The sequence below is a fragment of the Monodelphis domestica genome, chromosome 1, assembly GCF_027887165.1.
Source record: "Monodelphis domestica isolate mMonDom1 chromosome 1, mMonDom1.pri, whole genome shotgun sequence".
Classification (NCBI taxonomy): Eukaryota; Metazoa; Chordata; class Mammalia; order Didelphimorphia; family Didelphidae; genus Monodelphis; species Monodelphis domestica.
In genome coordinates this window covers 296421384-296436886 of record NC_077227.1, presented here as the reverse complement: position 1 = coordinate 296436886, position 15503 = coordinate 296421384, and the positions used below count along the sequence as shown (strand labels likewise).

Here is a 15503-nt window from a genome sequence, read left to right as displayed (position 1 = left end):
TTCTATAGTGCTGGCTGCTGATTGTGTAAATGCATAATTGCTACTACAGGCTTGTGGTACATAAATCATTTTAATCGGGCCCTGATTCACGGACTTGTTATAGGTTTATTTTTCTTAGAATTTTTACACATAAGAATTTGATATTTTATATTTCAACTAGAAGTTATTTTTCTCTTTTATTTGGATTTTTTAATGTTTTTGATTTTTCTTTTGACAAACTGATTTATAACTTCATAACTCAGCCATTTATGTCTGTGTGATCCCTGTGTTTGTCAATATCCTCCTCTGGGGGGGACTGTATTATGCAAAGTTTAAATTCTATTGAGAGTAATAACTGTTTGGAGAAGGCGCCATGAAGATGCCTGGAAAGACCACACATTGCACCAAAAGATCCAGAGTAAACTTTTGGATGCGGTGAATTTGAACTGTCGGGGGATGAACACATTTATTTTGATTGGATAATCTTATACCAAAGGGGACTGCCCCCACATTGGTTTTCTGTCAATGTAACAATCATTGGTTTTGCTCTTTTTCTCTTTTATTTCCTTCTTATCCAAAAATTATTGTAATCTCCCTTTAGCAAGTACATTATTGTTTATAACTTTATTTAAAAATCTTTATAGAGTTAGAAGTTGGTTATGTTTACAGGATCTATTGGGGAGACAAGTCTCCCAAAGGATCATGGGATTGGGGGAAATTATGTAATTAGAATTTTGTACCCTTGAAAAACATTTCCGAGCATTCCTTTTTTGTACACATTTTCTCTCCTTATGTTTTGTGGATAAAGTTTGGTGTAATCCTGTCCGATCTCTCACTTTTCCTGCTCTCGCCAGAGAAGCTTTCTCAGAGAAACTGCTCTTTACTGACAGTTTTTATGTTCCTCTACTTCCAGTGATTACTAATAAATGTTATAAAATATAATACTTGGAGTACTGGATATTAATTTTTTACCATTTGAATTAATTTATTTAGTCAATTTAGAACATTATTCCTTGGTTACAATAATCACATCATTTCCCTCCCGTCTCTCCATCCACTCTTCCCGCAACCAACACACAATTTCATTAGGTATTACTTGTGAACTTGATCAGAACCTATTTCCATGTTGTTGTTTACACTAGGATGCTCATTTAGAGTCTACATCCCCAACCATATTCCTTCAACCCATGTATTCAAGTTACTCTTCGGTGTTTTTACTCCCACTGTGTTTCCACTTGATGTGGATAGTGGTTTTCCTCCTAGGATCGTCCAAGTTATTCAGGGTCATTGCATTGCCACTAATGGAGAAATCCATTACATTTGATTGTACCACAGTGTATCAGTCTCTGTTTACAGTGTTTTCCTGGTTCTGCTCCTCTCACTCTGCATCAATTCCTGGAGGTCATTCCAGTTACCATGGAATTCCTCCACTTTATTATTCCTTTGAGCACATTTGTTCAGCCATTCCCCAACTGAAGGGCATCCCCTCATTTTCCAATTTTTGGCCACCAAAAAGAGCACAGATATGAATATTCTTGTACAAGTCTTTTTCCTTATTATCTCTTTGGGGCACAAACCCAGCAGTGCTAAAGCTGGATCAAAGGGCAGAGAGTCTTATATTACCCTTTGGGCATAGTTCCAAATTACCCTCCCAAATGATTGAATCAAATCACAACTCCACCAGCAATGAATTAAAGTTCCAATATTGCCACCTCACCTCCAGCATTCAATACTTTCCTTTGCTGTCACCTTAGCAAATCTGCTAGATGTGAGGTGATACCTAAGGGCTGTTTAGATTTGCATTTCTTTGATTATTAGAGATTTAGAACACTTTTCATGTGCTTATTAATAGTTTTGATTTCTTTAACTGAAAATTGCCTATTCATGTCCCTTGCCCATTTGTCAACTGCAGAATAGCTTGACTTTTGTACAACTGGTTTACCTCTTAATGAATTTGAGTAATTAGACCTTTGTCAGAGGTTTTTGTAATGAAGATTGTTTCCCAATTTGTTGATTCCCTTCTAATTTTGGATGCATTAGTTTTGTTTGAACAAAAACTTTTTAATTTGATGTAATCAAAATTACTGATTTTACATTTTGTGATTTTTTCTAGCTCTGGCTTGGTTTAAAATCTTTCCTCTACCAAAGATCTGACAAGCATATTATTCTGTGTTCGCCTAACTTGCTTTTATAGTTTCCTTCTTTATATTCAGGCCATTCACCCATTCTGAGTATATCTTGGTGTAGAGTGTGAGATGTTGATCCAAATCTAATCTCTCCCATACTATCTTCCAATTTTCCCAGCAATTTTTATCAAACAGTGGGTACTGGTCACCAAAACTGGGATTGTTGGGCTTATTATAGACTGTCTTGCTGAGGGCATTTGCCCTAAGTTCCAATGATACTCTTTTCTGTCTCTTAGCCAGTACCATCTCTTTTAATTAGATTTATTTTTACTTTGGCTTTGTCAGATATCATGATTGTGACTCTTGTCTTCTTTTTATCATTTGATGCCCAATAGATTTGGCTTCATCCTCTTACTTTCACCCTATGTGTATTTACCTTCCTCATGTGTGTTTCTTGTAGACAGCATATGGTAAGGTTTGGGATTCTAAGCCACTCTGCTATTCGCTTGTGTTTTATGGGTAAGTTCATTTCATTCACATTCAGAGTTATGATTACCAGCTGTGTATTTCCCAGCATTTTAATTTCTACTCCTAGTCCTGCCTTTTCTTCTTTCACTATTTCGTTCTAAACCAATGTTTCTTTTTAATCCATCCCCCTAGTTCCCTTATTTTACTTCCCTTACTACCCCCCTTCCTTCTTATCCCCTCCCCTTATTTTCCCTGTAGTCTTTCTAAAATTACCCCCCCCCCCAGACTTCCAGGTAAGCATGGTGGCCAGTTGAACATGGTTTACTCACTCTTCCCAACATTCACTGACAAGGACTACCCCCAAAAGACCTTAAGTATCATTTTCAGAGGACCAGAGGAGGTGTAAAGTGGGGAACGTCAAGACGAACAAACAAGGGGTGCCTCTGAAAAGAGTAGAGGACATATCTGTGCCCTTGGGAGCTGACTGGGACAGCAGGGGACCCCCCCCCCCAAGTCAGCTAGGCAGAAAACACCAACACATGAGAGAGCACAGATCTCAGGTGCCCAGAGCCAGTGCACCCGCTGCAGCAAGGGAGTGAGGCAAGAGTGCCTCTGGAATGAACAGGGAGAGTTTTGGGGTCCTTGGGAACTGACTAGGACAGCAGGGAACCCCCCCCCCAACCCGAAGGCAGCTAGGCAGAAAACCACAACATGTGAGACAGCTCAGAGGTCAGGTGCTCAGAGGCAGCGCGCCTGCCGCAGCCAGGGAGTGAGCCAGGAGTGCCTCTGGAACAAACAGGGACTGTTTTTGGGTCATTGGGAACTGACTAGGACTGCAGGGGACCCACCCCCGAAAGCAGCTAAACCGAAAAACCAGGCGGGCAAGAGAGCGCAGTCACTGAGCGCCCCCTGGATGGAGGCACCCAGAAAAGCCACAAAGAACTGAGGAAAATTGAGAGCCTGCCTCTGCTCCTTAAATCCATGCACAAAGAACTTGCCTAGCTGACTCAGATTTCTGACTAAAGAGGGAACTAAGAACATCCAGAAAAAATGGCTAACTGTGCACAGGAGCCTCAAAATCCTTCTAAGAAATCAAAAAAGAAAGCTGTCACCCTTGAAAATTTTTACAGAGGAAAAACCCAGGCTTACAGAGGAAATACTGGACAAAACTCAAAGGCAAAACCAAAAACAAACAAACAAACAAACAAAAAAAACGAAAATTGTCCACAAGCCCTGGAAGAGTCTCAAATGGAGCTCATCATCAAGAAATATAGAAGCCCTCTGGAAAGAGAAGTGGGAAATGGTTCAAAAAGAAAATCAACAAATAATTTTAGAAAACCAAAAAATTATAGGTGAATGCCAAAAGATTAAAGTAGAGCACAAGGCCATGAGGATCAGAATTGAGCAACTGGAAACTAATTATCTTGCAAAAAAGCAAGAATTAATAAAGCAAAGTCAAAAGACTGATACAATAGAAGAAAGCTTAAAATATCTCATGGACAAGGTGACAGATCAGGAAAACAGAGGAAGGAGAGACAATTTAAGAATCATTGGTCTACCTGAAAAGTCAGAAATAAATAGGAACCTTGACACCATACTACAGGACAGAAAACTTCTCTAAAATTCTTGAACAAGGGGGCAAAATCAACATTGAAAGACTTCATAGAACACCCTCTACACTAAACCCCCAAAAAACAACTCCCAGAAATGTAATTGCCAAATTCCAGAGAGTTCAACCTAGGGAGAGAATCCTGCAAGAAGCCAAAAAGAAACAATTCATATGTCAAGGAGCACCAATCAGGATCACATAAGACCTGACTACTTCCACACTTTAGTATCATAAGGCCTGGAACACGATATTCAGAAAGACAAGAGAACTGGGTCTTCAACCAAGAATCACCTATCCATCAAAACTGACTATATACTTCCAGGGGAAAGTATGGGCATTCAACAAAAAAGAAGATTACAAAGTGGTTGTAAGGAAAAGACCAGAACTAAGTGAAAAGTCTGACATCCAAACACAAAGATCAAGAGAAACATGAAAAGGTAATTATGAAAGAAAGGGAAAAGGAGAAAAATGCTTCTCTTTTTTTATTCAAACTCTCTTCCTTAAGGGCTACAATTAGACCAAATTATATACATTAATATATGAGGAGAATGTTATGTGTAACTTTCAAAAATGTTTTCATTATTATAGTAAATAGAAGAATCATTCATAAGAAAAGATTGGGGCATGAAAGGCTATAAAATGATAAAGGGGGAAGGAAGAGGGGGAGGATCAACGGTACTAAGAGATACTTAAAGAAATAAAATAGAATAATTTCTATCACACAAAGATATGCATGGGAAGGGGAGAGGAAGAATACTCTTATAAGAGGGAGAGGAAGAGAGTGCTAATAGGTGATACCTGAATATTAATCTCAGTGAAATCAATTCTGAGAAGAAAGAACATCTAGAATCATTGGGATCTTAAAGTCTATCTTATCCTACAGTGGAAGGAAGAAGGGGAAACTAAGGGGGGAGGTGGGAGGGACCTCAAAAAATAAAAAGGGGAGAGAAGGAGAGGGAAGAGGATACTTAACAGACCCTAAACAATAAGAAGGGAACAAAAAGTAAAGGCCAGAAAGGGAAGTATATCAAGGGAAGGGAATAGGGGGACTGACCAAAAGTAAACCACTGGACTAAAAGGACATAGCACAAGAAGAGCGGTCAGAACTAGGAGAGGATATCAAAATGCTAGGGAATTCAAAAGTGACAATCATAACTTTGAACATGAATGTGATGAACTCACCCATAAAATGTAGATGAATAGGAGAGTGGATTATGATCCAGAATCCTACCATATGTTGTCTACAAGAGACACACATGAGGCAAGTAGATACTCACAAGGTCAGAATCAAAGGGTGGGGCAAGACCTATTGGGCCTCAACTGAGAGAAAAAAGGCAGGAGTTGCAATCATGATATCTAACAAAGCCAAAGTAAAAATAGATCTTGTTAAAAGGGATAGGGAAGGTAAATACATCCTGATATAGATGGAGTATAGATGATGAGGAAATATCACTAATCAACATGTATGCACCAAATGGTATAGCACCCAAATTTCTAATGGAGAAACTATGAGAACTGAAGGAGGAAATATATAGTAAAACCATACTAGTAGGAGACCTGAACCTACCACTACCAAATTTAGAAAAATCAAATAAATAATAAATAATAAAGAGGTAAAAGATATAAATGAAATCTTAGAAAAATTTGAATTAGTAGATATATGGAAAAAATAAATAAGGACAAAAAGGAGTACACCTTCTTCTCAGCAGCACATGGCACATTCACAAAGATTGGCCTTATATTAGGTCATATACACATAGCATACAACTGCAGAAAAGCAGAAATAATAAATGGATACTTTTCAGATCATAAGGCAATAAAAATAAAGTTCATTACAAGTGCAAGCAGAGCTAAATCCAAAACTAATTGGAAATTAAATAATATGATTCTTCAAAATCGAATAGTCAGAGAACAAATCAGAGAAACAATAATTTCATTGAAGAAAATGACAATGATGAGACATCCTTTCAAACTCTATGGGATGCAGCCAAAGCAGTACTGAGGGGAAATTTATATCCTTGAGTACATATATTAAAAAATTAGGGAGGGCAGAGGTCAATGAATTGGACATGCAAATCAAAAAACTTGAAAGAGAACAAATTAAAAATCCCCAGAAGAAAACCAAATTAGAGATTCTAAAAATCAAGGGTGAAATTAATAAAATAGAAAGTGATAGAACTATTGAACTAATAAATAAGACTAGAAGCTGGCACTTTGAAAAAACAAACAAAATAGACAAAATACTGGTCAATCTAATAAAAAAGAGGAAAGAAGAAAATCAAATTAACAGTATTAGGGATGGAAAGGGAGAATTCACGTACAATGAAGAGGAAATTAAGCAATCATTAAAAACTATTTTGCCAAATTATATGGCAATAAATATGCCAATCTAGGTGATATGGATAAATATTTAGAAAAATATAAACAGCCTAGATTAACAGAAGAAGAAATAGAATTCTTAAACTATCCCATATTAGAAAAAGAAGTTGAACAGGCCATCAAAGGACTCCCAAAAAAATTCCCAGGGCCTGATGGATTCACACGTGAATTCTATCAAACATTCAAAGAACAGCTAATCCCAATAAAATACAAACTATTTGACATAATAAGCAAAGAGGGAGTTCTACCAAATTCATTCTACGACACTGATATGGTACTGATCCCAAAGCCAGGGAGGCTAAAAACAGAGAAAGAAAACTACAGACCAATCTCCTTAATGAACATAGATGCAAAAATCTTAAACAGTATACTAGCAAAAAGACTTCAGCAAGTCATCACAAGGGTTATTCACTTTGATCAGGTAGGATTTATACCAGGAATGCAAGGATGGTTCAATATCAGGAAAACCATCCACATAATGGACCATATCAACAAGCAAACCTACAAAAATCACATGATTATCTCAACAGATGCAGAAAAAGACTTTGACAAAATACGACACCTGTTTTCTAGTGTTTTCTCCTGAAAACACTAGAAAGTATAGAAATAGAAGGATCCTTCCTAATAATAATAAACAGAATCTATCGAAAACCATCAGCCTAAATCATCTGCAATGGGGATAAACTAGATGCATTCCCAATAAGATCAGGAGTGAAACAAGGATGTCCCTTATCACCTTTATTATTCAACATTGTACTAAAAACACTAGCAGTAGCAATTAGAGAAGAAAAAGAAATTGAGGGTATTAAAATTGGCAACGAGGAGACTAAGCTATCACTCTTTGTGGATGACATGATGGAATACTAAACAAATCCTAGAGAATCAACCAAAAAACTAGTGGAAATAATCAACAATTATAGCAAAGTTGCAGGATACAAAATAAACCCATATAAGTCATCAGCATTTCTTTTTATATCTCTAACACATCTCAGCAGCAGGAATTAGAAAGAGAAATTCCATTCAAAATCACCTTAGAAAATATAAAATACTTAGGAATTTATTTGCTGAGAAAAACACAGGAATTATATGAACACAACTATAAAACACTTTCCACACAATTAAAACTAGATTTGAGTAATTGGAAAAAATTTAACTGCTCATGGTTGGATGAACCGATATAATAAAAATGACCATCCTTCCCAAACTTATGTACCTATTTAGTTCCATACCTATTGAACTTCCAAAAAACTGCTTTACTGAACTAGAAAAAACCATAACAAAGTTCATTTGGAAGAACAAAATATCAAGGATATCCAGGGAAATAATGGGGGAAAAATGCAAAGGAAGGTGGCCTTGCAGTCCCTGATCTCAAACTATACTATAAAGCAGCGGTCATCAAAACAATTTGGTCCTGGCTAAGAGACAGAAAGGAGGATCAGTGGAATAGACTTGGGGCAAGTGACCTCAGCAAGACAGTGTATGATAAACCCAAACACCCTAGTTTTGGGGACAAAAATCCATTATTTGATAAAAACTGCTGGGAAAATTGGAAGACAGTGTGGGAGAGATTAGGATTGGATCAACACCTCACACCCTACACCAAGATAAACTCAGAATGGGTGAATGACTTGAACATAAAGAAGGAAACTATAAGTAAATTAGGTGAACACAGAATAGTATACATATCAGACCTTTCAGAAGGGAAAGATTTTAAAACCAAGCAAGACTTAGAAAGAGTCATCAAATGTAGAACAAATAATTTTGACTTCATCAAATTAAAAAGTGTTTGTACAAACAAAATCAATGTAACTAAAATCAGAAGGGAAGCAACAAATTGGACAATAATCTTCATAACAAAAACCTCTGACAAAGGTCTAATTACTCAAATTTATAAAGAGCTAAACCAGTTGTACAAAAATCAAGCCATTCTCCAATTGAAAAATGGGCAAGGGACATGAATAGGCAGTTTTCAGTTAAAGAAATCAAAACTATTAATAATAATTAATAAAAGTGTTCTAAATCTCTTATAATCAGAGAGATGCAAATCAAAACAACTCTGATGTATCACCTCATACCTAGCAGATTGGCTAACATGACAGCAAAGGAAAGTAATGAATGTTGGAGGGGATATGGCAAAATTGGGACATCAATGCATTGCTGGTGGAGTTGTGAATTGATCCAGCCATTCAGCAGGGCCATTTGGAACTATGCCCAAAGGACGCTAATTGATCTAGCCATAGCACTGCTGAGTTTGTACCCCAAAGAGATAATAAGGAAAAAGACATGTACAAGAATATTCATAGCTGCGCACTTTATGGTGGCAAAAACTCGAAAATGAGGGGATGCCCTTCAATTGGAGAATGGCTAAACAAACTGTGGTATATGTTGGTGATAGAATACTATTGTGTTAAAAGAAATAATAAAGTGGGCGAATTCCGTGGATACTGGAACAACCTCCAGGAAGTGATGCAGAGGAAAAGGAGCAGAACCAGGAGAAAATTGTACAGACACTGATACACCGTGGTTCAATCAAACATAATGGACTTCCCCACTAGTGTCAATGCAATGTCTCTGAACAATCTGCAGGCATCTATGAGGAAAAAAAAAAACACTATCCACAAGCAGAGGACAAACTATGGGAGTAAAAGCACCGAGGAAAGGCATCTGCTTGACTACAGGGGTTGAGGGAATAAGATTGAAGAGACTCTAAATGAACACCTTAATACAGATACCAACAACATGGAAATGGGTTCGGATCAAGGACACGTGTGATACCCAGTGGTATTGCGTGTCAGCTATGGGAGAGGGGGAAGGGGGGACAAAAAGAAAATGATCTTTGTTTCCAATGAATAATGTTTGAAAATGACCAAATAAAATAATGTTTAAAAAAAATAAAAAAATAAAATTACCCCACCCACCCACCCTCTCTGTCCCTTATACTGGGCTTCCCTCTCCACCAGTCCATTTGTTAAGCTTATACTCCCCTATAGGGCGCAAATCTATTTTCTGCCCCAATGGGATTGTTCTTCACTCTTTGGGTCAATTTCAAAGCACGTAAGAGTTGAGTCTTTCCTATCTCCAACCTCTTTACCTTTCCAGTTGTTGTTGATGTTGATGTTCTCCCCCCTATCGCCATGAACTTCTTTGTGACATATAAATTTAACCCCATTTGATTCTTTTCCTATTTCTTTTAGTATTAACCTCTTTTTTTACCTCTAGTTGTATGTGTATATATACATATATATACACACACGTATATGTATTTATGCATGCATATATCTATATACCTATTTATGTCTTGTCCTTTTATCCTATACAGTTTATCACTGTTCCCTCTAAGTGTAATTCTTCTAGCTGCCCAGGTGATAACAACAGTTTTTAAGTTACCAATGACCTCTTTTCTTATAGGGATACATATAATTAAAATTATTGAGTCTCTTAAAAAAAGGAGGGGGGAGTTGTTTGTTTTGTTTTTCTTTTTTCCCTTTTTTTTCCTTAATTATCTTTTGATAATGATTCTCTTGAGTTCTGTGCTTAGGCATTGAATTTTCTGTTCACGTTTGGTCTTTTCTTTACAAATTCTTGGAATTCTTCTATTTTGTTGAATGACCATACTGACCCTGTAAGAATATAGTCGGTTTTGCTGGGTAGTTGATTCTTGGTTGTAGATGTAGTTCCCTTGCATTCTGGAATATCATATTCCATGCCTTTCGGTCCTTCAGTGTGGATGCATCCAGATCCTGCGTTATCCTCACTGTGGTTTCATAGTATCTTAAATGACTTCTTGGCAGCTTGTAATATCTTTTCTTTGGTCTGCTAGTTCTTGAATTTGGCTATAACATTCCTGGGTGTTGTTAGATGGGGAATAAGTATAGGAGGTGATCTGTGGATTCTTTCAATCTCCACTTTTCCCTCTTGTCCTAGAATATTGGGGCAGTTTTCTTGAATAATTTCCTGTAGTATTGTGTCCAGGCTTTTTCTTTTGTCACAGGTAGACCAATGATTCTTAAATCGTCTCTCCTCGAACGATTTTCTAAATCCTCTGTTTTGTGAATGAGACGCTTCATATTTTCTTCAATTTTTTTCGTTCTTTTGGTTTTGTTTTCTAGTGTCCTGCTGCTTTGTGAGGTCACTTAATTCCAGTGTGTTCTGGTTCTTAAAGACTGGATTTCATCCATGGCTTTTTGGTCATCCTTTTCCTTCTCGTCTGATTTTCTTTGAAGGTCATCTTTCATCCTCTTTACCTCGTCTTTCATCTCCTTTGCCTCATTTTTCCAGCTGGTTGATTTTGGCTTTAAAGACACTATTTTCTTGTTTTAGTTCAAGTGCCTCTGTTTCCAGATGACTTATCTTAGTTTTTAAGTTCTTTTCCCAAATGTCTTCAGCCTCTGTTAATTGTGTTTTGAATTGCATTTTAAGTTCTTCTAAAGCCTGTATCCAATTAGCTGGTATTTTTGATTTATCGTTTGCTGATCCCTCTCCCTCTGTTCCGTTTGTTGTATAGAAGCTCTCTGTTGTAATTTCTTTCTTCTTTTTGTTGTTTGCTCATATTCACCCCTTCTTTGATCCCCGTATTTGTCTGTGCTTTTGTTCCTCTCATTTTTTTGGTTTTGGGTTTGGTTTGGCTTCTATTTGTTTCCCCTCTTGGAACTTTGACAGAGGATCTGTTGGTGCAGTCTCTGGAGGAGGAGTGTTGGCCTTTGAGCTTCTCTGTTCTCTGGAGGCTTTTAATTGGATTAAAGTCCAGTGGTCAATGAGGGAGGGGTGTGGAGCCTGGGTTTCCCTGAGTTCTGAAGACTTTTGATGGGATTAAGGTCAGCTGGGTTGGGCTGGGTGTGCTCTGAGGCTAAAACCTCCTGGAAGGCTGGAGCAAATATGGAGGATCTCCATAGCTCTGGCCAGGCTGCCAGCTCTATGCTCCCTCTCCAGCTCCTTCCCTGCCGTCTGTGTTCGACACTCTGAGCTTGGCACAGCTGTGCCCGCAAGGTATACTCTCCAGACCAGCACCTTTGCCCACCCAGATGTTCCCGTTGCCACTGAAGGCTCAGTGCTCTCAGTGGGCAGGGGAGGGGTTTTGAGACCTTCCTTCTGCCTTCCCCTTAAACCTAAGTGTTCTTGGATTCCGTCTTTGGGGGGGGGGCATACCTTTTGAATTGAGTCCAGCAGGAGGGTTCCTTGGCTCTGTCTTGTTGTTAGGTTTGATTTTCATTCTCCTTGGAGCATTCGATTTGTGATCGGTAAGGAAGGGTATTCAGAGATCTGAACTTCTGCTCCATCTAGGCCGCCTTCTGACTCTGCCCACTGAATATAAATTTTTAACCTTACAGGAATTATGGGCAAAGGGCTTCAAAAGAATGCATACTCTTTGATCCCACAATACCACTACTAGATTTGTACCCCAAAGAGACAATAAGGAAAAATACTTTTACAAAAACAGTCACAGCCACAGGCTCTTTGTGGTGGCAAAAAATTGGAAAATGAAGTGTTGTCCCTTGATCGGGGAATAGCTGAAAAAATTATGGTATATGGTGGTGATGGAATATTATTGTGTTGTAAGTAAAGATGATCTGAAGGATTTCTATATGAAATGGGAGAACTTCAATGAATTGATGCAGAGTGAAAAGAGCAGAACTAGGAGGACACTGTATACAGAAAGGAATACATTGTAGAACAATCCAGTATAATGGACTTTGCTACTAGTAGCAATGCAACAATCCAGGATACTCCTGAAGGTCTTATGGGAAAAAATACTAACCACTTTGAGACAAAGAAACTATGGGTGTAGAAATGGGAGTAGAAATCACTCTATAGCAAAAATGAATAATATGGAAAAAGTTATCAAGTGCTAACATTTGTATAACCCAGTGAAATTGCTTGTCGGCTCTGGGAGTGGGGAGGGAAGAAAGGAGGGAAAGAAAATTAATCATGTAAGCATAGAAAAATATTTAAAAATAAAAATTTAATAAGAACTATAATAAATCTGTTAGTGATCTTTACAAAGTTAACATTTGAAAATTTTTTGCAAAAGTTTTTAAAAAGGACAGAAATAAATTACTGGACTAGTTTTTCCATACCTGATTAGCCTGCCATTTTCCACATAATATTGCACACGAAAATGAATGATCATTGGAGGACCAAACTGGTCTATACCCTAAAATAAAAAAGACATAAATGTGTGTATGCAATATTTATAAATATGGTATAGTGTTCTCTCATATCTCTTAATTTTAAGTATTATTGGACCTTTACAATTTTGCTATATTAATGTTTAATGTTCCTGAATGTAGTTGTTTACTGCTGTTGCTACTATGTATAGTTATACTGTGAATTTTTGAAGCTTCTATCTTTTGTGTACACATGCACACATGAAAATTATCATTTGGATAGGGCAAAAAAATCTGAAGCTTCAAAAATGGAAACTATTATTAATTATCTTTACCAATATGAAGTCAGCTTTCCCTTCTGAACACCAAGTACTTTAAAGTCCAGATCATTAATGTCAAAAAAAGGTTCATAAAGTAACATGTCACTTAACCTTAAAATTTTCTGTGGTCTTTTTTGGAACAAGAATTCCAAAATGTAAATAGAGGCTCTAGCATTGGATAAAAAGTGTTAAATCTTTGTGAAAATAGACACATAAATATGCTAAGCACTAAAATACATGGTATACAAATATAAGCAAGCCAATTGTTCCTTGCCCTCAAAGAGATTACATTTTTCCTGGGAAAGAAAACATGCTGAAGGAGTGTGGGAATTGGAGGAGTGAGAAGCAAGAGAGTCTAGCTGAAAGAAGTAGGCTTGAGATCCTTCCTAAAACTGTAGTCCTAGGGAAGGAGTCAGTCTCAATGTACCCAAATAATGCCACATAAACTTCTCAAGAAAGTATTTGTATATAAAACTAGTATAATAAAAATATTTTGACTGTTGAAAAAATATTTTCTTGGTAGAAAAATGTGTTAAATTGCAAGTATAATAAAATGAAATGTATGAGAAGGCACATTGTACAATAAAGTTCATTGAAGAAACAAGAATTCACAAAATATTTCTGAATTTTAATTAACATTTACAATTATAAGGAAATGAGCAAATTCTTTTTTTTTTCCACTTAGGCATTTCACTTCAAAGCACAGTCTCTCAATGATACTCAATTAGGTTACTTTGTCTCTAATTCAGAGCAACTAAATCTGAAATAGTGAGTTAAATGAAAATCTTATTGCCATACCTTACTGGCTTCTTTCTTCCATTCTTTTGGACAGTATTTATAAAGTTTCTGTGATAGTTCCATGTACACATGTTCGTTATCTGTATCAAAAAATGGGGGAGAAATTAGAGTAAGGAAAAAATGAGTATAAATTTTTAAAAATTAAAATACAAAAGAGTAATTGACATCTAAGTTCAGAGGATAATTTTGTACTATTCTAAAATATTTCAGAAAACGTCTTAAGATAAAAGCATTAATGAGGATGTCTGGACTTCTCTTTTATAAAGAAGACATATTTCTATTTTAGAAATAATGGAATAACTTTGCAAAAACTTCTGAGCTCCCTCTACTTTTCTTCGTATAAGTACAAATAAGTACATCAAAAATTAAAGTGAATTTAAAAAATAAACTGATACTAGTATTTTGTTTCTAACATCATTAATCAACCAGAATACCCTTTCCCCAAGCTTACCAGAGTCATCCCATATAAGAAATAAAATTTTTTTAAAAAAGGAAAAAAAATCAGCACACTTCATTGTGAAGTTTCACAAATATATGCAATGTGCAATATTTGTGAACTTCCCACCTGCAGAAGGATAAATAAGAGACGGTCTTTTATAACTATCCATTTGAGTACAGCTAGATCTTTATAATTTTCTTATATTAATGTTTGATGTTCTGGTATATAATTACTTATTCTACTTACATTGTTGTATTTACTGTATATAGTTTTCTTGGTTCCCCTTACTTCATTCTGCATCAGTTCATACAGATCTTTCATTACTTCTTTATATTTATCACACATATAATTTCTTTATATGTACAATAATATTTGATTTTACATTCATATACCACAATTTACTTAGCAGTTTCCAATTGATGGGCAACTGTTTTATTTCCAATGATTAGGTATCACAAAATTTTTTGCTATAAATATTTTGGTGCCTATGCAAATTTTTTAAATCAATGGCTTCCTTGGGGCACAAGTCCAATCTCTAGTTAAAAATGCATGGACATATTCATCACTATATTTTCAGTTTCAAATTTCTTTCCAAAAGAGTCATTCTATTTTATATTGCCACCAAAAATGTGTGTCTACCATTTCATTAACACTCCAATGTTGACTTGTTGTTTCTAACAATTTTGCAAGGTGTGAGTTGAAACTTCCAAGTTGGTTTGCTGATTCCTTCTCTAGCTCATTTTTTAGATTTTATAGATAAGGATCTAACAGGGTTAAGTGACTTGGCAAGGGTCACATAGCTAGTCTGGAGCCAGATTTGAATTCCAAGCCCAGTGTTCTACCTATTGTACCACCTAGCTGCATACATGTGCATATATATACACATGCATGTTTATTATTTGTCTTAGACACCACACCCATATCAGAAAAATTTGATACAAAGATTTTCTCCCCATTTGACCATTTCCATTCTTATTAAGGTACATTAATTTCTCTAAATAGAAGCTTTCCAAATTTAAATAATTGAAGTTGTCTGTTTTATCCTTTTGGAATTGTCTCTTCTCTTGTTTGGCTCAGAATACATCTTCCTTATTTCTGTTCTGTTTTTTTTTTAATTGTTAAAAATGTAATCATTAATATTAAAGCGGCACATCCATTTAGGATGTATTGTATGGTGTGGTATGAGGTGGTGATTTAACTCTAATTTCTGCCAGATAGATTTATTAGTTCCCCAGTAGTTTTTAATCAACTAAGGAGTTGTTTCCCATATTTTCCAAAGCA

At 36.3% G+C, this 15503-nt stretch overlaps 1 protein-coding gene across 7 annotated transcripts in view; it reads right to left on the bottom strand.

Moving 5' to 3' along the window:
• Nucleotides 1-15503, bottom strand: part of FRMD6 (FERM domain containing 6) — a 122568-nt gene that overhangs the window by 62584 nt on the left and 44481 nt on the right. For all 7 annotated transcript variants that reach the window (XM_056811056.1, XM_056811060.1, XM_056811057.1 and 4 more), the window contains 2 exons: nucleotides 13784-13863; nucleotides 12636-12712 (listed from right to left, as the gene is read on the bottom strand). In XM_056811056.1, the coding sequence (XP_056667034.1) occupies nucleotides 12636-12712; nucleotides 13784-13863 (157 nt within the window). The remainder of the gene's footprint in view (nucleotides 1-12635; nucleotides 12713-13783; nucleotides 13864-15503) is intronic.